Below are 25962 nucleotides of genomic sequence, written 5' to 3'. Positions count from 1 at the left end.
ACTGTCACTGCTACTGTTACTCATACCTATACTCACTGTCACTGCTACTGCTACTGTTACTCATACCTATACTCACTGTCACTGTCACTGCTACTGTTACTCATACCTATACTCACTGTCACTGTTACTGCTACTGTTACTCATACCTATACTCACTGTCACTGTTACTGTTACTGTTACTCATACCTATACTCACTGTCACTGTCACTGCTACTGTTACTCATACCTATACTCACTGTCACTGTTACTGCTACTGTTACTCATACCTATACTCACTGTCACTGTTACTGCTACTGTTACTCATACCTATACTCACTGTCACTGTTACTGTTACTGTTACTCATACCTATACTCACTGTCACTGTCACTGTTACTGTTACTCATACCTATACTCACTGTTACTGTTACTGATTCTCATTCTTGATATTCTCACCTAAAGGAGACATGCAGGTTGCTAAAACTGCATGTGACAGACTGACACAGCAGGTCAAGCCTTTGAGTTTTTTGTTCAGGGCCAATATGGCTAATATTCCAGCTAATACAGCACTGTTTTAGTACACTGGGTCTTTATTATCAGCTGCTTATAATAACAATGACTCCTATAATAAAGAATCCTTCCAGAAATGATCAGATAAATACTGGTTTATTCAGAAAACACACAGTAAAGAGCTCTGTACCATAATATAAACCTGAAATCTATATCAGTCCAGCGGCGTTGGACGGACGCCAAAAGACTCTGAAGGTGCGCTCGCATCTCTTCAGTTCTAGTCCAACGCGCCGGTGCGAGGAAACACGCGCACAAACACAGCAGGAACACTGACGAGCCGCGCCTGGAGCTTCAGAGCGGCTAATTGGCGGAGGCGCTGAGAGGCGCTGAGAGGCGTTTTCGGTCGATAATACTGACTCATCTAATCAGATATTAGATCTGAAACAGCATGTAAACCTTTCAGAAGCCCTATAGTGAATAATAGTAGTGGAAATAAAGCGAAATGCAGAGTTTATCAGCACAGAAACTGAGATTTACTAGAAGAATGAAACAGAAACTTTGAAGAAGCGGCTATTTTACTGTTTTTCCACAGCGGATTACTCACAGACGCTTCATCGGACCGCACTTTTTACTGCAGTGTTTTAGAGAAAGTTTCACACACGTTCATTAGAACTGTCTTTAAAAGTCTGGTGACAGATATTATTGAAGTGCAGTATAAAACAGCAGATATGGACACTGGGACATAACATAGCAACCTCCACGACCCAGGGGGATAAGCAGTGTGAATGAATGAATGAATAAATGAATGAGTGAATGAATGAATGAGTTTTATTCACTCATTATTCATTCTTTGGACTTGTTTTTAATGCAAAATCAACTCACAGTAGAAAACATCAATATGTGATCAAGTTCAGACACTGATATTCAGTGCAGGGTCAGCATTAGATACAGTAGAGTCTGGGTCAACATTAGATACAGTAGAGTCAGGGTCAGCATTAGATACAGTAGAATCAGGGTCAGCATTAGATACAGTAGAGTCAGGGTTAACATTAGATATAGTAGAGTCAGGGTCAACATTAGATACAGTAGAATCAGGGTCAGCATTAGATACAGTAAAGTCAGGGCCAGCATTAGATACAGTAGAGTCAGGGTTAACATTAGATACAGTAGAGTCAGGGTCAGCATTAGACACAGTAGAGTCAGGGTTAACATTAGATACAGTAGAGTCAGGGTCAGCATGAGATACAGTAGAGTCAGGGTCAGCATTAGATACAGTAGAGTCAGGGTCAGCATGAGATACAGTAGAGTCAGGGTCAGCATTAGATACAGTAGAGTCAGGGTTAGCTTTAGATACAGTAGAGTCAGGGTCAGCATTAGATACAGTAGAGGTAGGGGTAGCATTGGATACAGTAGAGTCAGGGTTAACATTAGATACAGTAGAGTCAGTGTCAGCATTAGATACAGTAGAGTCAGGGTTAACATTAGATACAGTAGAGTCAGGGTCAACATTAGATACAGTAGAATCAGGGTCAGCATTAGATACAGTAGAGTCAGGGTTAACATTAGATACAGTAGAGTCAGGGTCAACATTAGATACAGTAGAGTCAGGGTTAGTATTAGATACAGTAGAGTCAGGGTCAACATTAGATACAGTAGAGTCAGGGTTAGTATTAGATACAGTAGAGTCAAGGTTAGCATTAGATACAGTAGAATCAGGGTTAGCATTAGCTACAGTAGAGTCAGGGTCAACAATAGATACAGTAGAGTCAGGGTCAACAATAGATACAGTAGAGTCAGGGTCAACATTAGCTACAGTAGAGTCAGGGTTAGTATTAGATACAGTAGAGTCAAGGTTAGCATTAGATACAGTAGAATCAGGGTTAGCATTAGCTACAGTAGAGTCAGGGTCAGCAATAGATACAGTAGAGTCAGGGTCAACATTAGCTACAGTAGAGTCAGGATTCATTTTCACTTTAAGATTCATATTCATTCACATTAACTACCGTGGAGTCTGTATAAGCATTAGATACAGTAGAGGTAGGGGTAGCACTGGATACAGTAGAGTCAGGGTCAACATTAGATACAGTAGAGTCAGGGTTAACATTAGATACAGTAAGGTCAGGATTCATTTTCACTTTAAGATTCTGTTGAAGAGTAGTTTAGCATCGGATCTGATCCACATCTCTGTGGACCACGTTGGCATTGTGTGTATATGACGTCAGGTTCTTCAGGATATAGTGACGCTGTGGGTGCGTCGGTAACGCTCGTGCAACCAAAAGGAGAACCCAGTTACCAGCAACCCCACGCCAAGCACAGCACAGACAGTGATGATGATCAGCTTGTAGTCCACTGATGAAGACACGAAGGAAAACAACATCAGCTTCACTTTCACAGATTAGATCTACACATACAGCGTTTACATGATCTTCACACTCACCTACAACGTTAACCATCACAGAATCAGAGCCTGCATCATTGTAGGCAGTGCAGTTGTATTGACCCTGATTTTCTGACTGGACACTGCTGATGATGAGGATGGAGGAGTGTGTAATGATTTTTCCAGGTGAGCCCCAGTAGTACTGAGGACTGGGGTTACCATGTGCTGAACAGTTCAGAACCAGCTCATCGCCCTTAATCACAGATATGGTATCATTGGAAGGTTGTGTTATGGTGGGCTTGTCTGATGAGAAACAGAGAGAACACTGTTGGACAGTATTAATTTGTTTAAAGCAGGGATTCAGATAAAACAGTGGTGCAGAAATGTCAGACAGTTCAGTTGTTATCAGTCATGTTTGCAGAAATAAATACTTTACAGCATAGCGTAGCATTAGAATTCTGGGTTTTCATGGATAGAAAAGCAACTTATTGTTTTACCATCAGTACCTTCACTAAACAAATTATTACAAAAACAAAGATGGGCCATATTTTCAGAGAATCAAATTACATTAGCAGACTAGCTAGGCAAAGCTGGCTAGGCTATCTGACATTGGCTGACTAGAAAAACGTTCATTAAGTAGCTAGGCAAACTGAGATTACCTGGCTAGGCTAACCGACTTTAGCAGGTTAGACAAACTAATATTAACTAGCTTAACTAATTGATGTTACCTTGCTAAGCTAACTAATGTTAGCTAGTTAGGCAATCAAACATTAACTAGCTAGGGAAACTTACATTAGCTGGCTAGGCTAATTGACGTTAGCAGGCGAGGCAAACTGATGTTGACTGGCTAGTCTACCTGACGTTGGTTGACTTAGAAAAGTAGCATTAACTAGCTAGCCAAACTAATATTAGCTGGCTTTGCTAGTTATGTCAACTACATGTTAATAACTCACATCACTGAACAGATCAGAGACAACTTAACAAAACATTTAGTGCCAAACTGGTTTCATCTACATGAGTGGAGATAAATCATTGAACAAATACTGATGTAATGAATGTTAGCTGATGTTAGCTAACTAGCTAAACCCCTTGCATGTTTCCATGAAGACAGTGGGTGACTCTGTACTGGTGAAGGTGTCTGGACTACAGCACTGGTACACAGTTCTGATCACAGGTGTAATAAACTCACAGTGTACTGTGATGTTCAGAGGTTCTGATGTTCCCACTTGTGGTTGATGGAGCTGCTCCAGCTTCAGTAGAGCTGCACACTGATACTGGACTCCATCTTCATCACGGCTGGCCAAGACATTCAGTGTGGCCGTCACATCCACGCTCTTTCTCTCCTCTCCAGAAGAGCTGAAACTTCCATATGACATTTCAGTGACTGTTCTGTTTTTATTCTGGTCCACTCTGGTCCACTGTACAGTAAGGTTCTGTAAGGGACCCACATTCTTAATCTCACACTTCAGCTTCATCATCTGACCTTCTGACCACACGCTGGACTCAGAGCTGATCTTCACACTGTCTGGATGCCCTGCAGAGAGAGACAACACATACAAACAAAACGTGTAGGGGGCGATATGACTCCTACTGTTTCATTTAAAAAGCTCTATAATGTTCATATGATCCACACAGTCACTCTGACAGACTGTAATACACTACAGGAAGTGTAGGGGGCGATATGGCTTCTACTGTTTCATTTAAAAAGCTCTATAATGTTCATATGATCCACACAGTCATTCTGACAGACTGTAATACACTACAGGGAGTGTAGGGGGCGATATGACTTCTACTGTTTCATTTAAAAAGCTCTATAATGTTCATATGATCCACACAGTCACTCTGACAGACTGTAATACACTACAGGAAGTGTAGGGGGCGATATGGCTTCTACTGTTTCATTTAAAAAGCCTCCATAATGTTCATATAAGCATACATGTTTGCTTGGCAGCAATAACATTTCTTGGTGGATGATTTTTTTTTGTGATTATTAATAATCAGTGAAATTATTTATTGAAAAGGTAAGTATTTTGATGAAAAGTATGTTTTTTGATTGTTGCTGTGTTATAAAACCAATAAAGATCAGTTCTGTGTTTGGAGCATAAATTCACAGTAAACTCTGTGATCAGAGAGAGGATCTGTGTAAGGCAGTGAGTGGAAAGAGGAAAAGCAGCTTTCAGCATTTCAGCACTGCAGTACTGAGGAAACTGAACAGGTGGGATTACTGTACTCACTGTAAAGACTCAGATGGACCCTCTTTTTACATTGTTCTTTATTCAGCTCTGACAGGAAACAGAACATCTCCCTTCCGTTCACCTCCCACTCTGTCAGACCGGGTGATCTCCACGTCACACTGGTCTCATTCTCTGTTTCGACAGGATTAATCTGAGCCTCCCAGCCCAGCTTGTACTCTGATGAAGGTTTGGTTGGTATGGAGCAGGTGAGATTAACAGGTTCTCCGTACTCCACCAGCAGGGAATCATGGGAAACAGTGAGTGGTGTTGAACAGCTGTCTGTTAAACAAAATATGAAGCACAAAAACACCGTTAAACACCAATATGTCATCATGTGTACATCCACAACACCAACACAGCAGAGGTGATTATAGATGGATGTATTTTAGACTAGTTTGGTATCAACCTCTACAAAATCGTTGGCAAAATTTTATGAATGGCCCAAGAGACATGGTTCAAAATCTTGGAAAAAAATCTTGTTATATTGACTTTCCTTACAATTTAACTAAAGTTACAGTTTTGGAGATACAAGGTTTACAGCAACGATAATAAAATGATATATAAAACAGAATTGAAAATCAATATTTATGTAGGTTAAGAACACAGTCACTCTTAAGCTTTAAACGGGAGCGTGGAAGAGCCAGAAGTAACTGATCTGAAGTCCTCAGAGACCTGGGAGCAGAGTAAGGGTGGATCAAGTCCAGTAAGATCTTTAAATGTTAATAAACAAACCTTAAACTGGACCATTTAATGGAGCCAGCGCACCGAGGCTGAGAACTGGCCTTTCTACCAGCCACATTCTGCATTCATTAAAAATGAGTCATTGATGGTAAATGTACAGAGTACAAATTAATAAATACAGTTCTGGCACTGGTTTGATTTGTGAAATTTAATAATAATAATAATAATAATAATAATAATAATAATAATAATCATACCGGTGGGGCCAAAGTACTGTATTTGTGGTGGGTGAGAAGACAAAAAGACAAAACATTATATGAATAAAGAAATTAGGTTTCAAAAGGATTTTTTTTAAAAATCTGTTTTATAACATGATGCTACATTTGCTACTGAAATACAAATAGAATTTTACAAGGAAAAAATTAATAATAATGTAATATTTGGCATAAAAATATGTTTGTCCTCTTATTGGGTGAAGAGCTGAGGTTAGGGTAACTTTCTCACAGGCCAATTTTTTACTTCTGAATATGATTCCGGTTTCAAGTTCAAGTTCAATAGGCCTTTTTGTCATTTCAGCTCTAGACAAGTACACAGTGAAACAAAACAACATTCCTCCAGGACCAACACAGAACACAAGACAATACAATAAACACAGTGCAGACAATACAGTACAATAAATAAATATGAAAGACTTACAGTAAATACAGAACAGAGCACAGGCAGCACACGGTACTGAGAGTGTGTGGAGCTGTGCAGAGGAGGGTGTAACACACTATGACACATTAGCAGCTTAGCAGAGAGCCTAGCATATAAGAGCATAGCAGTCACTGAGGCAGCAACAAGAGCAGCAATGGAATAGAGTATTTGGTTGAAACAGTAATTCTAGCAGCTAACATTGTTGAAGTGAAGTAAAATGTGCAAAAATGTAAGTATTCAGATCTACAGTCATATCAAGTGAAGTATTTCAGTGAAATGCAGTAATTATATTTAAATATAGTGTTCCAGACATCATTTGCACAAGAATCTGGCCCAGAGTCAAATTCTGATTCTGGTTCTGACACACAGAATTGAAATCAGATTGAGAGCCAGTGTGATGAAAGAGTTTCTGGCTCACAGAATCAGAATTAAACTATGATTCACATTCTGACTCAGAGAAATCAAATAGTTTCTGGAATGCAGAATCAAATTCAAAGTTTTAGTATGATTCTTATCCTTATAAGGGCCGTCAGATCTTCCAGATTTTCTGATATGTCTTTCATGTCATCTGAATACTGAAGGTTGTTGATGTTTTTGCACCAATCCTGAATTGTCAATGATCTTCTTTCAGTCCTGCTTCTCATTTTCTGTTCAGCTTACCAACAGTACTGGTGAGAAAATCCCTTTTTTCTTTTTTTTAACAAGAATTTAACTTGTACACATGCCAAACACAACAACTTTGTGAAACAGAATGCTAGATTATAGATAATGGATTATAGGTGACTTACATATTGTGCCTCACAGAAATGATCACCGATCTCACACTTAGTGAAAAAGCCAAGTATATGAGGTGCAATGTATGGAAATAATTCAAACACAAAGAAGACAGATTTGTATAACAGTCTAATTTGTTAGACATGTACACTCAAACCCTGAAGTTCAGAAATCATGCTTTGCTCTCCAGGAAACAAAAAGAGTGGATTTAAAAGGACATTTTTAATAATCTGTACACTGAAAATAAAAGCTCTTAAAGTAACACACAGAGGAAGAAGTGATCAGTGTAGAATGATCTAGTACATTGAATCAAATGCAATATAGTTAAAAACTCCACTGCTCTCTTTGGACTTTTCCTTATTTGCCTCATTTAATGACATCCTGTTGTTTAACATGCCAAAGTCAAAAGATCAGTCTAAACATTAAAAACATTTATTTATGCACTTTTTAAACGTCAGGCTACAAAGCACTTCACAACAGTAAGATAAAGATGATTAAATAATAATATGAAACAAATAAATCCAAAGACGGAAACAGAGAACATCAGCTCCAACCTCAAAGGCTCAGGCATACAGATGTGTCTTAAGCCTTTTTTAAACATCTACTGTCTAAGCACAGGGTAATACAGAGTGTAGCAGCAGATACTGAAAACCACAGTCTCCCTTTCATTTTCGCTTTGTCCTGGGACTAATCAAAACCTTGACTAGAGAACCTCAGAGTCCTAGCATTTGAATATGGCACTAATAGCTCAGAGATATATTTTAGTTCTGACTCAAAAATTATGCCCAAATTTCTAGGACAAAGATTTGTCTTTGTGGCCAGTGAACCAAGCTGCTGGCAACATTTTGGGGGCCCAGAACCAGAACTTCGACACCGGTGTGTGTGTATTCCACATACACTCCCAGCATGACCACAAGCAAGGACAGAACACACACTGTCATCCTGAACCAACTCCAGAGCTCCACAGAGTGGAGAAAAGAGAAAGTAACAAACACATCAGATTCCACAAATACAAATACAGCCTCCTAACTGACCACTCCTCTCTCACTTCCTCCCTTTATCTGACTGGCACACTCAGAACCAGATTCCTGTGTGTCTCTGTGTGTGTGTGTGTGTGTGTCTCTGTGTGTGTGTGTGTGTGTGTGTGTCTCTGTGTGTGTGTGTGTGGTGTGTGTGTGTGTGTGTGTGAATGCTGTCGCTGTTCATTCTGAGTGGCTCATAACTGAATCAGCCATCCTGCTTTTAATAATGTATAAGTGCTAACAGTCCCTAAAAACTGGCACTACCAATAGTGAAAGAGCCAAAGACTGACACTGGCAAGACTAAGAGTGGTAATGACTGGCACTGCTAAGAGTAAAAACCCTAAAGAAGGGCATTACCAATCGTACGATTCCTAAAGTCCAACACTGCCAAGAATAAGAGCCATAAAGACTGTCACTACCAGCAGTGAGAGCCCTATAGGCTGACACTTCTAAAACTAAGAGCCATAAAGTCTGGAAGGAACAGCAGCATGAAGATCACAAATAGACACAGAATGTATCCACTAGTTTCAGTCAAAGGTCAGTTATATTTAGCCCTTAGCTGATATGAAACAACCCAGTGCCACCCCCCGCAACACACTCCATGTGTACTCACCAGTGTGTGTGTATTCCACATACACTCCCAGCATGACAACAAATATGAACAGAACACACACTGTCATCCTGAACCAACTCCAGAACTCAACAGAGTAGAAGAGAGAAAGTAACATCAAACATACAGCCCCCAACTGACCACTCCCCACTCACTTCCTCTCTTTATCTGACCGGCACACCCAGAACCAGATTCCTGTGTGATGGACTGATAAAACTCAGTCATTTCTGGGGTGAGCTGAAGTGATGATGATCCACTGGGAAAGGTTGGCATGATGGATCTCCACTGAACATTTTGGGGTGAATTGGATTGATGACACTCCACCTTAAACATCAGGCATTAGATTTTTGTCATCTTCAAAGTCTTGTTTTCCCGTAAGCCTGACATCATTAACCCAAGTGAAAAGCAAACATAGAAAAACATACATTACTGAGGACTTTTATGGATTTAAAAGCATCTCATGTCTCTGCAGGCAGAACCTCAGCTCTACACTTCTACACAAAGCAGTTTCACAGGTACTGTATTTACTTCTTTTCAAATTCATTAAAAAGGTTTATTAAAATAAACAATCCTTTGGGAAGCTTTGATAGCGAGCCACAGGTGATTCTTTCCCAGACAGCAAGCATGTTTGGGCCGGATTACCTTAGCCGTCACAAAATCCTCCTGGCAGCCGCATCTGCACTGTGGACCTGTGACACATGTGGGCCAAGTAACTGTTGATGGCACTAGACACTGACTAGACTCGTTTAAAATTTGCCCCTCCCCTGTTTTCCCCGCTCAGTCCTCTGCAGTTTCAGTCGACTTTGATGTGTGAAGTTTGCTGCTGAATTTTGAGGTAAGTTATAGTTTGTATTTTAAATATTTGCATATTTATTAGAATTATGATATCATGGATTTTATTGTTAACCTTTAATATTTTATTCAGTTTGACAAGCAAAGAAGATGAATGGTGGAGTTTCTAGAGGGGGAGGACATCAATGCTAGCTATGTTAGCTGAGGTAGTGAGTCAAAATGTCTAATTCCAATTAAATTAACATTCAAAATTTCTGTTTAATTATCTTTAATAATGGCGTACTCTTAATCTTACATCATCTCCCTCGCCCGGCTGTGTAACTAGCTAGCTAATTAGCTGGGTTGTACTGTGGGAGGTAACTGTTAGCATTCATTGGAGAATGTGAAAATGTTCTAAGAGCATTTTAATATTTCTGCCTGTTTTAGGAAAAAATCTAACAAGTCTAAAGAAAAGAGAGAAAAGAATTTGAGTGACCGATGTAAGAAACATCCATTAGCTGGAATCTAAAGTTAACCTGCTAGCTAGCTATCTGTCTATCTAGTTAGCTAAGCTGTATTAACCAGTACAAGTAACGTTACTAATGTTAGTGTAACCATCTTATTTTATAATGTGTTTTTTTGTGGTGTTGGATTTTACTTTTTTTCCACTTAAAGTATTTGTAAAATCTACAGTAACACAACAAAATCAAACTGAAGCTGCTGAAATAACATAAACCAGTAACAGAATCCTGATATTTGGTTTAAAGTGTGTAAATAACCCACCTAAACAGTCAAAACCAGTTTCCTTTTGCTTCATCTTTTGTTTGACAAAGCTTCAACGAGCACACTGCTCCTCCCGCTTACTGGTCTGTCTCAAAATTCTCAAAATTATTAAAAGAAAGTGTTTCTGTAATCATTATAAGCATTATTCTTATTGTCTCTGTATGTACATATAAAATATATGTTCAGAAGCACCAGCAGAAGTATTTACAGCTACTACTACTAGTAATAATAATAGCTTCACTTGTTTCGTCTTGTAATTTTGAGATGGTCTCTGACTCTAATGCAGACGCGGGCGAGCACAGTGATGGCGTGAGCTGAACCTTTTGGCAAAAATAAAAGAATAGAAAAAGGAACAAGAAACGAACAGCGCGGTTCAGTACAGACTGGGTTTGTGGTGTTTCTCATCTTTAATTTGGCCATGAAAGTGTAATTAATCCAATAACACAGAACGTAACTGCGAATGTCACACGAACTGTACCGTCCGATGTGGTGTGTGTAGCCTGATTGGGTGAAAGCTGAGACATGGCCGTGGTGGTCTGAGGTGGTCCTAAAACGGTCACAGTAACGCAGCCGGTGTTTTTAAACGTACATGCAGCACCGAGCACGTTTAACTACCGCAGCTCGGTAATGTTGACGTGTCGGAATACTGTTTAACGCTGTGGTTTGCATTAAATAAACTAAAGGAACGTGTTTTACCGTCATTATGGGTCGTTACTGCGGCAGCTCGGTAACTCTTACCCGATATATAAAACGGACGCGCCTAATTAAAAAACAGTCCCCTTTCTTTTTTCCTGCTCAGCGGTCCACAGTCATCCTTGATATTGATCTGTAAAGTTTGCTGCTGACTTTGAGGTGAGTTAATCCTCACATTCAGTATCTGCACATATGTGATCAGGTATCACAAATTATTACATTTGTTTATTGTTTAATTTATTTTTTAAATATTTTTTTCAATTTGACAATCAAATAAGCTTAATGGTAGAGGAGTACAGACAATTTTAGTTCTGTTAAGACAAATTAACATTAGAGTCATAGCTTTGATTATCTTTAAGTTCAAACAAATTTTGCCTCTCCTGCAGGGCCGGCCTCCTACACCTCTGCGCCGGGGCCGGCCTCCTACACCTCTGCGCCGGGGCCGACCTCCTACACCTCTTCCAATGTTCTTCTTCTAAGGTTTCTCCCAGCCTTTGAGAGTTTCACGACCATTCAGTTCACCTTTCAGCCGTCGACCACAGCAGTGATGAACTGTAGCAAAAGTAAGAATTTGTAATTTGAATTCCAGCATTTAAATTAGAGCCCAGCAAATATGAAAATTGTGACTGATACCAATAATGATTGTTAAGATGTTAGAAATTATGTTAACCCTTAACAATAGTGGCTGGCATTATTTTAGATTGTAATATTTTATATTGTATTGTTTTATATTCCAATTCAATTTAGTTGAGCTGTGCTTCACTAATACAAGCGTCACTTCTCAATGGTCACACCTCTTAAACCACATCTGGATTCAGTGTGATAACAAATAACTGGAATCTGTGTGTAATAACAAAATCATGAAAGTTCAGTTTCCCTGTCCATGATCCTGTTGTGTACTTCCAAAAAAAATGTTTTTTGTTGATTCTCATTAACAGCTGCCAGAACTTGAAGAGTGGGAGGAAATGAAGAAGCTAAGAGAAGCTCAGATTTGAAGTTTAAAGCTCTCTTTTCACAGAAGAGTTTATCAAACTGTTTCAACTAACAAGTAAAAGCAAATAAGCTGATATTACCAGTGAGCCAGCTGGCCAGTCAGTTTGCTGGACCTAACATTAGCTAGCTATCGAAGTCTGTTTACGTGTGACATCCGCTTGAGAGATTGGTAAAGAAATCTGCACTCTTTCCAGAAACTTCCTATGTTGACACAATTCAAAATCAATCGAACTGCAGTTGGGTTGTTTTGACTCAGTAAACATAACTCAATAAAATACAGCTTTTTTTCCAAAATGAAACTTTATTGATTTTTTTATTTAAATTTTGTTTTTTGTCAAAACCAGATAACTCCAATGGTCATTTCATGTTTCAGCATTAATCAAAAGTCAATATTTATCATTCTTTACCATTAAACAAGCTTGGAAAGAGCTGAAAACTGGACACATCAATGGTCAATATTAATCATCTATAAGATCAGAGCTCAAAAAATCTCAGACAGCTCACTGCTTCTTATATAGTCACTATGTGAGTTAAGAAATTTAGTCTGTTTAGATCAGTAGCCATTAGTTTAAGACCTGCGTGCTGCTCTTTGTAGGGAGATGGAGCCGTTTGAGCCGTTGGTTCTGCTGGAGAACAGCGCTGGTGTTTGACCGTTTCTGCTGTAAAACATGAACTTGCAATGTCTTGACGATGAACAATAATGGCTTTAGTGGCTAAATGTGTTTAGGGTTCAGAATGAGTGTTAGAATAACTCACCACAGACAGCTTGATTTTAAAGAATGGAGTTTATCGGTTTTGCGAATGAACTCTTCAATTTCAAGTTTTGCAGCCATATCCTGTCATGGGATATGCTTAAGGAGTAAACCCATGCAAAAGAAATATGGAGATGGAGTCCCTAAGGCAGTTTGATGTTATCACCCTCACTCGGGCAAATCCTGCGACAACACTGGTGCCATGCTGTACTGTCTTTCCCTTGTACTAGGGAGAGGGGGAACCCTTTTGCTGGTTTCCTGAAAGGGCTTGCAGCCTGGAGAGAACATTCCAGTATCACTTTCTCACTGCTGATACCACACGGGAAGCAGCAGTTTACCTGTGAAAAGCCTTTACTCGATTGGCTTAGAACGGGGTGCTGGGGTTGCTTCTGATTGTGGGAGAGGTCATTGGGCTGCTACTGCTTGCCTTAAGCTGGGCAGCCCCCAGTTAAATCAGTGCTGCGTTGCCATGGTACACTTGCTACACTGGCTGTGTGGGGCTCAGGGAACTCTCAGACAACTGCAAGGGTTAAGGGTTAGGGTTAGTCTCAGGGAGACTTCATTGTCCCTGACAAAGGCATTTGACTTTGTCAGCAGAAAAGGACTCTTTGAGATCTTGGCAACGATTGGCTGCCCCCAACTCTGCTTAGCATCATCAGGTCATTCCACATAGACATGAAGGGGACCGTCGGCTCCAAATCCAAGACTTTTGACATTCCCAGCAGGGGAAGCAGGGGTGTGTCTTGACTCCAACAGATGTTCAGCATCTTTTTTACAATTCCGCTTATATATATGTAACGATGTACAATAGTTGTATTAATGTTATGTTATGAAATTCCTGCTAAATGGGTTTGGCACCACCTGCTGCATATTACAGCTCCTATATATCTTGGTGATTCGGTGCAGCCTTGGCAGTAGTGTTTGCATGCTGCCATGGTGAGTACAGCTCGTATGTTCAGCTCAGCAAAACTGCAAATAACTATGTAAAGTGTTGTAATGTTCGACTTTTGTCCCTACTGTCTTGAAATACATGTAATAGAGACCAGTACACCCTGTTGGGCTTTTCCAAAACGCTTTACTTAGAGTTATAAATTCGAAGCTAAACCTGAACTGAACTGTGCTAACGTTAGCCTGTTTCTTTAGTTGTATGCTGGCCGAAGCACGAACAGAGACTTAAACTGTGGTTGCCATACTCATTACAGGTATGTTATATTCATGTTTTAAGGTGTTTTAGAACAGTATCAATGAGCACAGCAACGCTAGCTGGTTTAACTAGCTTATTTTTGCACCATGTGGTCTGGATGCCATATTTTGTGTTCGTCAGCAGATGGCATTATTTCATATTTTACATTTTTGTTGATGTTTCACTAATTAAAAAAGGATGATGTAGCTATAAAATATAATTCATATTGACACTGATGGAAATGTAAAATGTAGACTGAATCTAAAAACTGAGCGTAATATGGAAACACAAGCACTTTCACCACTATACGATCATAGCAATCTGTAAAGGTAATTGTAGTATTTTCATGAATGTATATTTCTCATGTCATTGGTTCATTTTGGAAATATATTTGGACCAATGTATTCTTTGGGCAGTAGAGTGTTTGCATGCTGCCGTGTTGTATGCTGGCCGAAGCATGAACAGAGACTTAAACTGTGCTTGCCATACTTATTACAGGCAAATAAAACTGCATCATTCGAACTCGGTGTCCATCATTGACCAGGGCGGACGAACACCCGATAAGAAGGGTCACATATACGCCCTTGGAACTGCATTGGTATCTTTTAGCGCACAAGATCAGATGATGATCTCTTCAAGCTGTTGAGACTCAGAGTGAACACCAATGCTCTGACGAAATCAGAGATTTCCTTTTTTCTGACGATGCAGCTGTCACGACTCACACCCAGCTGGAGCTACAGTCGGTCATGACCCGCTTTGCGTAATAACAGCAGTCACTGACGTTCATGGTTTTCATGGTTGTTTTGCTATCCAGTGTCAACCAGAGGAAGATGAGTTCCTCTTTTTGAGTCTCGGTTCCTCTCAGGGGTTCTTCCTCTTGCTCTTAGGCAGTTTTTCTTGGTGACACTCATGGGGGCTCAGACCTGTATTTTTCTGTAAAACTGCTTGGTGAATAAAGGCACTGTATACATAAAGCACTATATAAAAACTTTGATTGACTTGACCCTTCATTCTGAGATTTCATGGTTTGATCCATATTGAAGATCCTGGTGTGAATGACCATGCCGAGTTACAGTGGCAATACTGTGGTCTTTACTCATGTAGAAAATCCTCATAGCATGTATGTATTATACAGATGTTTTATTATTTACCTTGTGTAGGCTAAACATCTATCTAACTTAAAAGAGGGGTACTGATATAAGGCCTTTTTAAAAATGAGGCGAACTGAAGTAGGATGCACTGCTTAGGGGGCGGGTTAACACATTTGATTGACAAGTAGGTAAAGATGACTGATTTGGGGAATTATAAAAGAGAGAGATGACATGTAAAAACATGTAAAAACTGACATTATAGTAAATAGAAAACTGCAGGTTCATCAGAGAGATGCGTTGCTCCACTCATTCTGATGTAACATCAGATGTAGTCATTAAGCCGAGACTAAATTTACAAACACTTCTGTTAGATGATGTTAGGTGACATGTGGCCTAAAAGTTATACCAAGAAAGGTAATCAGTTTAACATTTTTGAAGAAATTAACAAAAAGAAAAGGAAGTCTAGTTTGTTTAGTTTGTGCAAATAGCCTCAAGCCACTCCTACCAGCCACCAGCTGGACAGCAGATTTTCCAGCATTGCAATGCTAATGAATCCTTAGTGGCCTTGAAACCTAGGAAAAATTGATTGATGATTTTTTTTATTCTTGTATTTTGTTATTCGGTTATGAGGCTCTTCTCTGGATCCTCTGTGACATTTTAAAATTTTGAAAAAAAATTTATTGTTAATTAGTAAATGTAAATGCATTTCATAACAAAACACCAAACGTACTTGAGAAGAAATTTCCTCTTAAACCCACTTAGGCAGTTTTGATGAAGATTCTGTCATTCACCAGCATTTTCTTATGTGGGATTTGTTCTTAGGTAAGAACAGAATCTACACACAGTCAAGAGCACAAAGGTGAGAACAGCTCAACGCTTTAAGAACGAAGTTCAGTGCCATTAATTCACTTATTTTATTTGCTGTCAAAATGAGCTAAACTGATTTATTTTCTGAGGATCTCCAGGTGTGAATGTCATTCCCATTCTCCTTAAAAAAGCCAGGAACACCGGTCACATTAGGTGAACAGTTGATCTGTGTTAGTGATGTACAGAGAAACATTTCAAGCTCTGTGCAGCTTCACAACCTTCTGTCTCATTTGAGTTGCTTTTACCTATGTTGATGGATAACAGAGGGAGTTTTCATGAGTTTATTTAGGGTGTTTTAAGTTGGGGTGCTAAAGTTTTAAGCAGCGGATATGTGACATGACCGATGACATGCAAAATGATTTGCCTTTTGACCTCAATCAGCTGAATTTGCATGGAGGTGGTTAATAGGAAGCTCTACAGTTTCAGAAGAAGCTCATGAACGCAGCATGAACATATATTAGCATTAGCTACAGCTGCCACGTTGGCGTTGTGTCTACGAGACGTAAAACTCTAAGTGAAACCACTATTCACTGAACAGGTTCACGTTCATGTTCACATGAGAGCAGATTAGCATCAGTTGACTCTGATCCACATCTCTGTGGACCACGTTGGCATTGTGTGTATATGATGTCAGGTTCTTCAGGATGTATTGGCACTGTGGGTGCATCAGTAACGCTCGTACAACCAAAAGGAGACCACAGTTACCAGCAACACCCCACCAACCACAGCAAAGACAGCGATGATCGGCTTGTAGTCCACTGATGAAGACAAGAGGGAAAACAACATCAGCTTTCAATTTCACAGATTAGATCTACACATACAGCGTTTACATGATCTTCACACTCACCTACCAGGTTAACCATCACAGTCACTGAATCAGAGCCTTCATCATTGTAGGCAGTGCAGATGTATTGACCCTGATCTTCTGACTGGATGCTGCTGATCATGAGGATGGAGGACACTGTCATGATGTTTCCAGGTGAGTTCCAGGTATACTGAGGACTGGGGTTACCATGTGCTGAACAGCTCAGCGTCAGGCTGTCGCCCTCAGTTACAGATAAGGTACCATCAGAAGGTTGTGTTATGATGGGCTTGTCTGATGAGAAACAGAGAGAACACTGTTGGACAGAGATTGTTTTAAAAGGAATTCAGATAAAACAGTGGTGCAGAAATCTCAGACGGTTCAGTTGTAGTCATACATTGCACAGACACTTTTATAGACATAAACATTAGTTTAAGGCAGTATTTTATTATATATTATTATTATTATTATTATATTTTTTACCTTAGCATCTCAGTGTCCTGCTCACTTATTGGGCTGGTCAAAATGTTCAGTACAACCAATCAAAACATCTGTTTTCTTAATGAACTGATCTCAGCCGCTCGTCCCACAATCTCACAATCTGCTCCAGTTTTTCTTTTCAGTGTCTCAGAGTCAGTGTTGCAGGCAAATGATGTCAGAATTTTTTATATGATTTTTACTCTATTAATACTTTTATTTACCACTTTCTCAGCCATCTGAGTAAATACAGTCTTTGCTGGGCTTTCCTGAAGATGTTTAGATCCCATTTAATGAGCTGCTGATTGTTGTTTTGCAGGAATTTGAATGAGTCTAATTGTTATTGGTTGATTACCAAATCAAATGGGTTTTTTGTAATTCTGGGATTTTCAAAATATACTAGTAGGTCCTTTGTTTTGCAGCTGTAGATGAGGTTCTTGTTCTCATGTCACAGCATTTGTCACCTTTTGCTGGTACGATGATTTTCCAAAAGTTCATTTCCTCAGGCCAGTCCAGTGATGGTAGTGTCATCAGCTAAATCGAACAAACTTGATGGAACTGCTTTAACTGATTTGTCGCTTTGTGAAGGACAGAGAAAAATGCCTAGATTTGTTCTTGCGCTGAGTGACAGCACCTGGAATGCTTGTATTATTGACCTTGACAACCTGTGTTCTGTTGTTAAGGGTTGAACACACCTTCATTAGTCTGAGGAACAGTTTTGTAGGGTTAATTAAGTCTAAGAATAGTATGTGGGCATAAGAGAGAGACAAAGAACAGAATGAAGTGCAAAGTTGACCGTGTGGTGGTGTATTTTGTTCTTTCTTTAATTATTGTTATTCCTTTCTAGTTAAAATTGCAGAGCTCACCAATGACTGATCACATAGCTAGCAGATATCTCCCTCAACTATTGGATACACACATATTTGGTCATGTGTTTCCTTGCTTACAACAGAATGTCACTTGCATGTGTTTCCTGACTACTGATTCCAAAAGTCAACATCTGAAGTGTGTAAAACATCTTGAAAATTTTGGAAACAAGTGTTGTAGACTGATGATGTTAAACCATAGCATCCCGTTACTGGCTCAGGCAGCCACGGATGCGTGGAAGTTGTGGCCACACGGAGTGGCCAAGTGCAAAGTTTCATGGGAGGTTGCAGTAAGACAAAGACTTTAAAATTGTAAATAGTTGTGACTGTGTAAAAATTATTAGGCAGTGGTGTTGCTGGTGTGAACTGTGTCCATGGAGGGTACGTTTTTTTTTGAGTGGGCCACCCTCCACATTTGTCCTATTTGTATCCTCAGCGTTACCCTGGGCCTAAATGTGTTGGGGTAAGCACAGAGCAATGGTTTTCTCCTGCTGCTGTGTTCTAATAAAAGAGCATTCGCTTAAAGCTCTGTTTCCCACGCCAACACCAAAGTATGTTTAGAGAAAAACAGAGCAGCATTTGATGAAAGCAACACTGTGCTAACTGTTAAACATGGGGGTGGATCCATTATGCATAGGAGTTGTGTTGCAGGCAGTGGCTCAGGAAACATTGTATGAGTCAATAGCCACTTTCACATGCAGCCTGATAATCCATTAATAATCCGACTAATAGCTCAATCGGAATAGAACACGTCCATGTAAACACTATTCCGACTAGACTAGACTATTCCGATTGAGGCCATTCGGAATACAATTTCTATCCGATTGAACGAGGTGGGTAAACCTCTAAATAATCCGTTAAATAGAAGAATAATAGCCATGTAAACACCTGAATCCGATTACATTCCAATCGGAACGTGTAAGTATGTTCTGCGCATTTGCATCGCGTCATAGCGAAAGTTTATACCATTCAGCATGGCGGAGCAGAAACTGGCCTACAGAGGAGACGAAGTTTATGCTCTGGTCTTTAAAAGACGGCGGTGGGACGGACGTCCAGCTTATGTGTCTCAGAACACGACGTCTTCCTCTCGGCCTTCTTTAATAAGGACATGTGAAGGACGTTTTCCTGAGTCTGACATCATTTTAAAGCACTTAAAAACACAAGCACTGCTCACTGCTGCTCATCTCACTCTGACTGGACTCATGGTAACGTTTACTCTAAGCGCTACTCCACACATGCGCGTCATTTTGCATCGGATTACTTGTAGTGAGTATGTAAACGAAGATTTTCCATCAAATTGTTGAGTAGAGTGTGCATATGAACACCTCAGTCTGAATCGGATTGGCAAAAATCTTTGCATGTAAACATAGCCAGTGAAGAATGGATTACACTAAATATTTACAAATCTGGAGAAAAGTGTGTTGCAGTCAGTCAAGAAACTGAAGCTGAAAAGGGGCAGGACACTGATCCCAAACATCTCAAAATCCTACTACTTCAAGAAAGACAAGCTGAAGCTTTCAGAACGGCCTTCACAGTTTTCTGACCTGAACATCACTGAAGGTCTGTAGGGAGATCTGAAACATGCTGTGCATGCAAGAATACCACAGAATTAGAATCACTCTCTGAGTAAGAGTGAGTGAGAATTCTTAAATCAGGAACAGAAAGACCCTTAGCTGGATACAAAAAGCATCTGCAAGCTGTGTTATGAGCCAAAAGGGGTGAATACTAACTTAGTAGAGTACCCAAACTTTTGCACATGCTGGTAACTACTGACTCTTAATTAGTTAATCAAATAAAAAGTAGAAGTGCTTTAACATTTGCAGAAAAATATTATTTTAAATACAGTTTGCAGCAGAAAAGTCGACAAAATATTTTGTTTGACCAGTGGTGCTCAAACTTTCGTATACGACTGTATGTTAGATGTAATAAACTCACAGTGTACTGTGATGTTCAGAGGTTCTGATGTTCCCACTTGTGGTTGTTGGAGCTGCTCCAGCTTCAGTAGAGCTGCACACTGATACTGGACTCCATCTTCATCACGGCTGGCCAAGACATTCAGTGTGGCCGTCGCATTCCCGCTCTTTCTCTCCTCTCCAGAAGAGCTGAAACTTCCGTATGTCATTTCAGTGACTGTTCTGTTTTTGTTCTGGTCCACTCTGGTCCACTGTACAGTAAGGTTCTGTAAGGGACCCACATTCTTAATCTCACACTTCAGCTTCATCATCTGACCTTCCGACCACACGCTGGACTCAGAGCTGATCTTCACACTGTCTGGAGGCTCTGAAAAGAAAGACAACACATATAAACATTCGGAATGACTGTGTGGATCATATGAACGTTATAGAGCTTTTTAAATGAAACAGTAGAAGCCGTATCGCCCCCTACACTTCCTGTAGTGTATTACAGTCTGTCAGAGTGACTGTGTGGATCATATGAACGTTATAGAGGCTTTTTAAATGAAACAGTAGAAGCCATATCGCCCCCTAAACTTCCTGTAGTGTATTACAGTCTGTCAGAGTGACTGTGTGGATCATATGAACGTTATAGAGCTTTTTAAATGAAACAGTAGAAGCCGTATCGCCCCCTACACTTCCTGTAGTGTATTACAGTCTGTCAGAGTGACTGTGTGGATCATATGAACGTTATAGAGCTTTTTAAATGAAACAGTAGAAGCCGTATCGCCCCCTAAACTTCCTGTAGTGTATTACAGTCTGTCAGAGTGACTGTGTGGATCATATGAACATTATAGAGCTTTTTAAATGAAACAGTAGAAGCCATATCGCCCCCTACACTTCCTGTAGTGTATTACAGTCTGTCAGAGTGACTGTGTGGATCATATGAACATTATAGAGCACTTTTTAAATGAAACAGTAGAAGCCATATCGCCCCCTACACTTCCTGTAGTGTATTACAGTCTGTCAGAATGACTGTGTGGATCATATGAACATTATAGAGCTTTTTAAATGAAACAGTAGAAGCCATATCGCCCCCTACACTTCCTGTAGTGTATTACAGTCTGTCAGAGTGACTGTGTGGATCATATGAACGTTATAGAGGCTTTTTAAATTAACAGCTAATGTTAGTTAATTAATGTTAGCTGTTGAGTGAACCATACATTCCCTCCAAAGAACACAATTAGAGGTTGGCAATATGATGATATTTTACTGTGATTGTGATAAATTCTGTTATTGTAAACAGCTGGTTTCTGGAGTACATCCAGATATTGTAAGTGTTTAAAGAACACTGATAAACAGCATGTTTGTTTAAAAAGAGATCACAATTAGTGCTGTTTAATTAGATTTACTGCAGTTCAGTATGTAAAACATTAAATAAAAATCATTGTACTGGGTGTTTTTGATGCCAGTTTTTCAGTGTGCCAGTACAAGTGCATTGTGAATGTATGTCAGAATATCCTGATATTACAGTCCAGCTTTAGAGTGATAAATAATGATGCAAGGTGCCAAAGTAGTCTTATCTAGAATTATCTAGACCCTTGAATAAGGGAGACATATTTGAAGGGGGGGGGGTATTTTATCGGATAAAATGTGAATTTCTTTGACAAAATGAAAACTCTCACATGAGGTGACCATCTTTTTTCTATGTTTCTATGTTTCTATGTTCAGCATTAGACTCTGCCCCCCCTGGATAAACTTAAACTCTAATCCATAACACAACCACACAATCTAGAGCACTGAGCGGCATCACACCTGCTTAAACCTGAAGATCGAAGCTGTCAAACTGCAGAGAACCTTTAGATAACTTTGACTTTGAGCAGGCAACAGTCGTTAACAGAGAAAATGATTGCTGTTAGCAGCCACGACATACACCAATAAATATGATTCATGATTTTGTTAGCAAACAGTTTGTATTTTTCGGCTGAACGAGAACAGACGATCAATAACATTCACAATGTTGAAGTGTAAAAGAGATTTTTATTGATGTAGATGTGAAGGTAACAGACTACTGCCTAATAGTACTTTTGAATAGAGTACCTGTGTCAACCCCACAAAAACAAATTGTGAAAATGGCACTCGTTAATATAACCATAGCCAGAGTTTCCACCATGTGACCCCGCAAAGATCTCAATTTGATTAGTGATTACTGTACTCACTGTAAAGGCTCAGATGGACCCTCTTTTTACATTGTTCTTTATTCGGCTCTGACAGGAAACAGAACAACTCTCTTCCGTTCACCTCCCACTCTGTCAGACTGGGCGATCTCCACATCACACTGGTCTCATTCTCTATTTCGACAGGATTAATCTGAGACTCCATGCCCAGCTTGTACTGTGATGAAGGTTTGGTTGGTATGGAGCAGGTGAGTTCAACAGGTTCTCCGTACTCCACCAGCAGGGAATCATGGGAAACAGTGAGTGTTGAACAGCTGTCTGTTAACGGAAACATGAAGCAAAAAACACAGTTATGCCATCATGTGTACAACGACCATCACAAAACACATTTTTTGATAAGTAAACATTTTTCAAAGTAACTCCTGTCTGGTGTTTGGTACTGAAGCATGTTTGTGTATTAAAGTCTATATGTTAACCCACTTCTGTAATTCTTTGTACAGAGGAATTATACATTAACTGTCTTGTAGAATTTGCTGTTTTTTCTGTTTCTCCCTGGATGTGTGCGAGTCAAATCTCCTACAGTCTCATGGCATTGTGGGAAATATCAGTGCTCTTTGTGTCCCAACCTAAATCTTCGGCCTCCAGAGTTGTGGACTCATAGACTTAAAGTCCACAGATTTCTGCCAAACCCGGACCATCCTATGGGTTTCATGGGTTCAATGTCCAGGTGCCTGAGGCACTGGGGGTCCCTGAGAGCAACTGTGACAAAATCTAACCATATGTTTTTTGCTTGCAGGGAGAACCTTACTAGCAGCACAAAACACACACACACACCACACACAAAAACTGTAATTAAACAGCTGATCATAATTATTACTCTGTCATTCCTGAACATCTGCTTTTCTCAACACTGCTTAGAGATTTTCCACTATCCGCCATTATCATGGCCAAGCTGTCAGTGATGCAGTGTTCCTGTAGATGTACTTTGAATGTGAAGATGTGAAGCTCTGTATAAATTAAAGATGTGCCTGGGAGAGCTGTAAAAATAAGACTTCATACTCTAACAGAGCTGAGGATGCCCATTTCCAAATCCAAACACTGAATAATGTCAACTCAAGTTAAAGAAAACAGTTGCTGCGTGACTTTTGGTTGTGATCTGTGAAATGTCTCCTTCAAAGTTAGGATAGTACCAATATACCAATGTAGCAGTGTGTTGGATTATGGGGTTGATGACTGCACTGCTGTCAGTAACGGCCTGTAACCTCATATCTTGCCATAGCAGGACACTCTGGGCCAGACTGATAAAACTGGACAGTAACAACGGTTCACCAGGCTAAACGTGTAGAACAGTAAATAAGAGTTCACCACAGCTGTGAATAAAACACTGGAGTCTTTTTAACGCTGCTGTATTTTCACCAGTGTCCAGGAGCCAATCAGAATCCTCAAATAAATAAGTTCATACATTTTAAACACTCATGACGAGGTTGGCTGACTAAATGAAAGAAATGAAAGATAGAAAGAAAAACAAAATTATCAGAAATAGAGCTGTGAATCTTAAGGGTATAAGTGCTGCAAATAACAGTAAATTGTTTGCAAAAGATGTGTACAAAAAAAAAACATGACTTTTACCATTTTTTGCTATAAAAATTACATTTATAAAAATTATGAAAAATATTTTCAATTGTTATATTTTAGCAAGATGTTATTTTGTTATTTAAATAATAATAATAATAATAATAATAATAATAATAATAATAAAGCCTTTTTCCCCCCGATACATTATAATTACAGGAATAACTTTTTCTAAAATAAATTAAGTTTAATATTTGGTACTTTAATTACAATTAAAAATAAGCATAGTGAAATTTTAATTACTATGGTTTTGATTTTATTTTTTTATTTGATTTTTATTGATTTTTCTTGTTCTCAGGAATTCAGTCTGATGCAGTAAAAAGAGACAGGTTTAAATACAGTCAGTTAAATCTGCTGATCTGTGTATGTTTTGTGTTGAAGTTAAGGTTAGTGTTAAATTTAATACTCTTTCATACTTTAGTTGTATTTGATAGATATTTAGCTGAATGTGACTTAAAGACAGACTGAGTATTGACAAAGCATCTACAGAGGGCCATCAAAATAAAGTGTTACTGACTCTTCAATCTACAGACAGCTTAAGCTGTGAGCTCAGGACTGAGAGGAGAGGAAATAAGCTCTTATCTGAGAGGAACCTCTCCGTGGCAGTTGGTGGGAGCTGCTGGTTGCAGTCAGGTGAAGAAATAAGATACCAGCTGTTAAGCTGGAAGGTTTATGGCAGCATTAACTCATCAGCGTTCACTCATCACATACAAAATTCATCACTCGTCACATATAAAATTCATCACTCATCACATATAAAATTTAATTGAAAAATACATTTGAACTTCAGGATTCTTTTCCAAAAAATATTTAAATTGACATTTAACTTATTTTATTATTATGTTTTTAGTGCTGAGGCAGGTTTATAGGCTTAACAAAAAAGTTAACAAAAACAAATGCAAACAACAATAAACATAGAAAACATAAAATCTCTTCTTTTCCTTACAAACACAATGTGGTATGGAGTGAAAGTTTTACAATTTTTTACACTTTCCACACAATTTCTTCACTTGTTTGAAGAAACTACAAATCAGAAATGATTAGAGTAAAAGGGGAAATAAGAGAATTTAGCATATTGTCTATAGGAACCTCCCACACAAATACACAAACATTCTCCATGTGTACTCACCGGTGTTTGTGTTTTGTGTATATTCCACATACACTCCCAGCACAACCACAAATATGAACAGACCCCACACTGTCATCCTGAACCAACTCCAGAAAAAGAAGAAAGAGAAACCAACATCACATAAGGCCCCTTAACTCTCCTGACTCCTCCCTCTTTTTGTTTCTGTAGTATTTCTTCAGTCATGCAAATTATTTCGTGCTGGTGTGGTGAGCAGAACCAAGAGTAAATCCTCTAGAGACTGCCAAAACTAACAGCCATGAAGTCTGGCACAACCAATAGTAACAGCCCTAGAGACCAACACAACCAATAGTGAGAGCCCTAAAGACTGAGACTACCAAGAGTGAGCGCACCTAAAACTGGCACTACTGACAGTAAAAGCCCCAACATCCTCCACACAAATTCAGGCTCTCTTCCTGTCAGTTTTATTAATGTGTGGTTTAAACGCAACCGTCTAAGCGTTGGCCCTGTCATCAGGAGATCGCGAGTTCGATCCCTGGTGATGCTACAGCCGTCCGTAGCCGGGAGTCCAAGAGAGCACAATTGGCCTCGCTCTCTCTGGGTGGGTAGGATGGCCCCCCCTTCTCCCCCCATCACTCAGCGCGATGCTAGTCAGCGCTGGCGTCTGTTAGCTGACGTAACAGATCTGGCGGTTGGCGCTTTCCTCCGAGCGCGTTCGGCTGTCCAGTGACGTTGCGTGAGCGGCAGTTCGAAAAGAAGCGGTGGTTGGCTTCACAGGTCTCGGAGGAAGCCTGTGTTAGCCTTCACCCTCCTAGCGTTGATAGCATCGTGTGATTGGGGGAGTCCTGACTAGCGGGTGGAATTGGAGACGACTAAATTGGGGAGATAATTGGGTAAAAATCCCCCCCAAAGTTAGAAATTTCTTTTGCCTGTAGAGCGAACTGTCCAAGTGTGCTATAAACCTTTTTTCTCTGTGCTTCACTATCGACTACAGATTTCTGTCTTGTCTTTATTA

General features: G+C 39.6%; 2 protein-coding genes and 1 long non-coding RNA gene across 4 annotated transcripts; 1 reads left to right on the top strand and 2 right to left on the bottom strand.

Moving 5' to 3' along the window:
- Positions 1-2692: 2692 nt before the first annotated feature.
- On the bottom strand, positions 2693-9105 carry LOC118804046 (carcinoembryonic antigen-related cell adhesion molecule 2-like). The gene is made up of 5 exons (XM_036564653.1): positions 8885-9105; positions 5099-5377; positions 4054-4398; positions 2925-3167; positions 2693-2836 (listed from the first exon to the last, which is right to left on the bottom strand). The coding sequence occupies exons 1-5, from the start codon at positions 8997-8999 to the stop codon at positions 2715-2717; spliced, it is 1104 nt and encodes a 367-aa protein (XP_036420546.1). The 5' UTR covers positions 9000-9105; the 3' UTR covers positions 2693-2714.
- Positions 9081-9645, top strand: LOC118804048. The gene is made up of 3 exons (XR_005006955.1): positions 9081-9180; positions 9354-9396; positions 9497-9645. It is a non-coding gene; the product is annotated as an uncharacterized LOC118804048 (long non-coding RNA).
- Positions 9646-16037: 6392 nt separating this feature from the next.
- LOC118804047 (vascular cell adhesion protein 1-like) lies at positions 16038-25233 on the bottom strand. Of its 2 annotated transcripts, none has more exons than XM_036564654.1 (5): positions 24990-25233; positions 22271-22546; positions 20095-20439; positions 16862-17110; positions 16038-16772 (listed from the first exon to the last, which is right to left on the bottom strand). In XM_036564654.1, exons 1-5 carry the CDS (start codon positions 25063-25065, stop codon positions 16681-16683), a joined length of 1038 nt encoding a protein of 345 aa, XP_036420547.1. In that variant the 5' UTR covers positions 25066-25233; the 3' UTR covers positions 16038-16680. The 2 variants fall into 2 exon arrangements, with proteins under 2 accessions (XP_036420547.1, XP_036420548.1); XM_036564655.1 differs by having other exon boundaries at positions 16866-17110.
- Between the last annotated feature and the right edge of the window lie 729 nt (positions 25234-25962).

Source organism: Colossoma macropomum, unplaced genomic scaffold (genome assembly GCF_904425465.1).
Source record: "Colossoma macropomum unplaced genomic scaffold, Colossoma_macropomum, whole genome shotgun sequence".
NCBI classification, from domain to species: Eukaryota; Metazoa; Chordata; class Actinopteri; order Characiformes; family Serrasalmidae; genus Colossoma; species Colossoma macropomum.
Note: the sequence above shows the minus strand (reverse complement) of the source record. Positions and strands in the feature narration are given on the sequence as shown.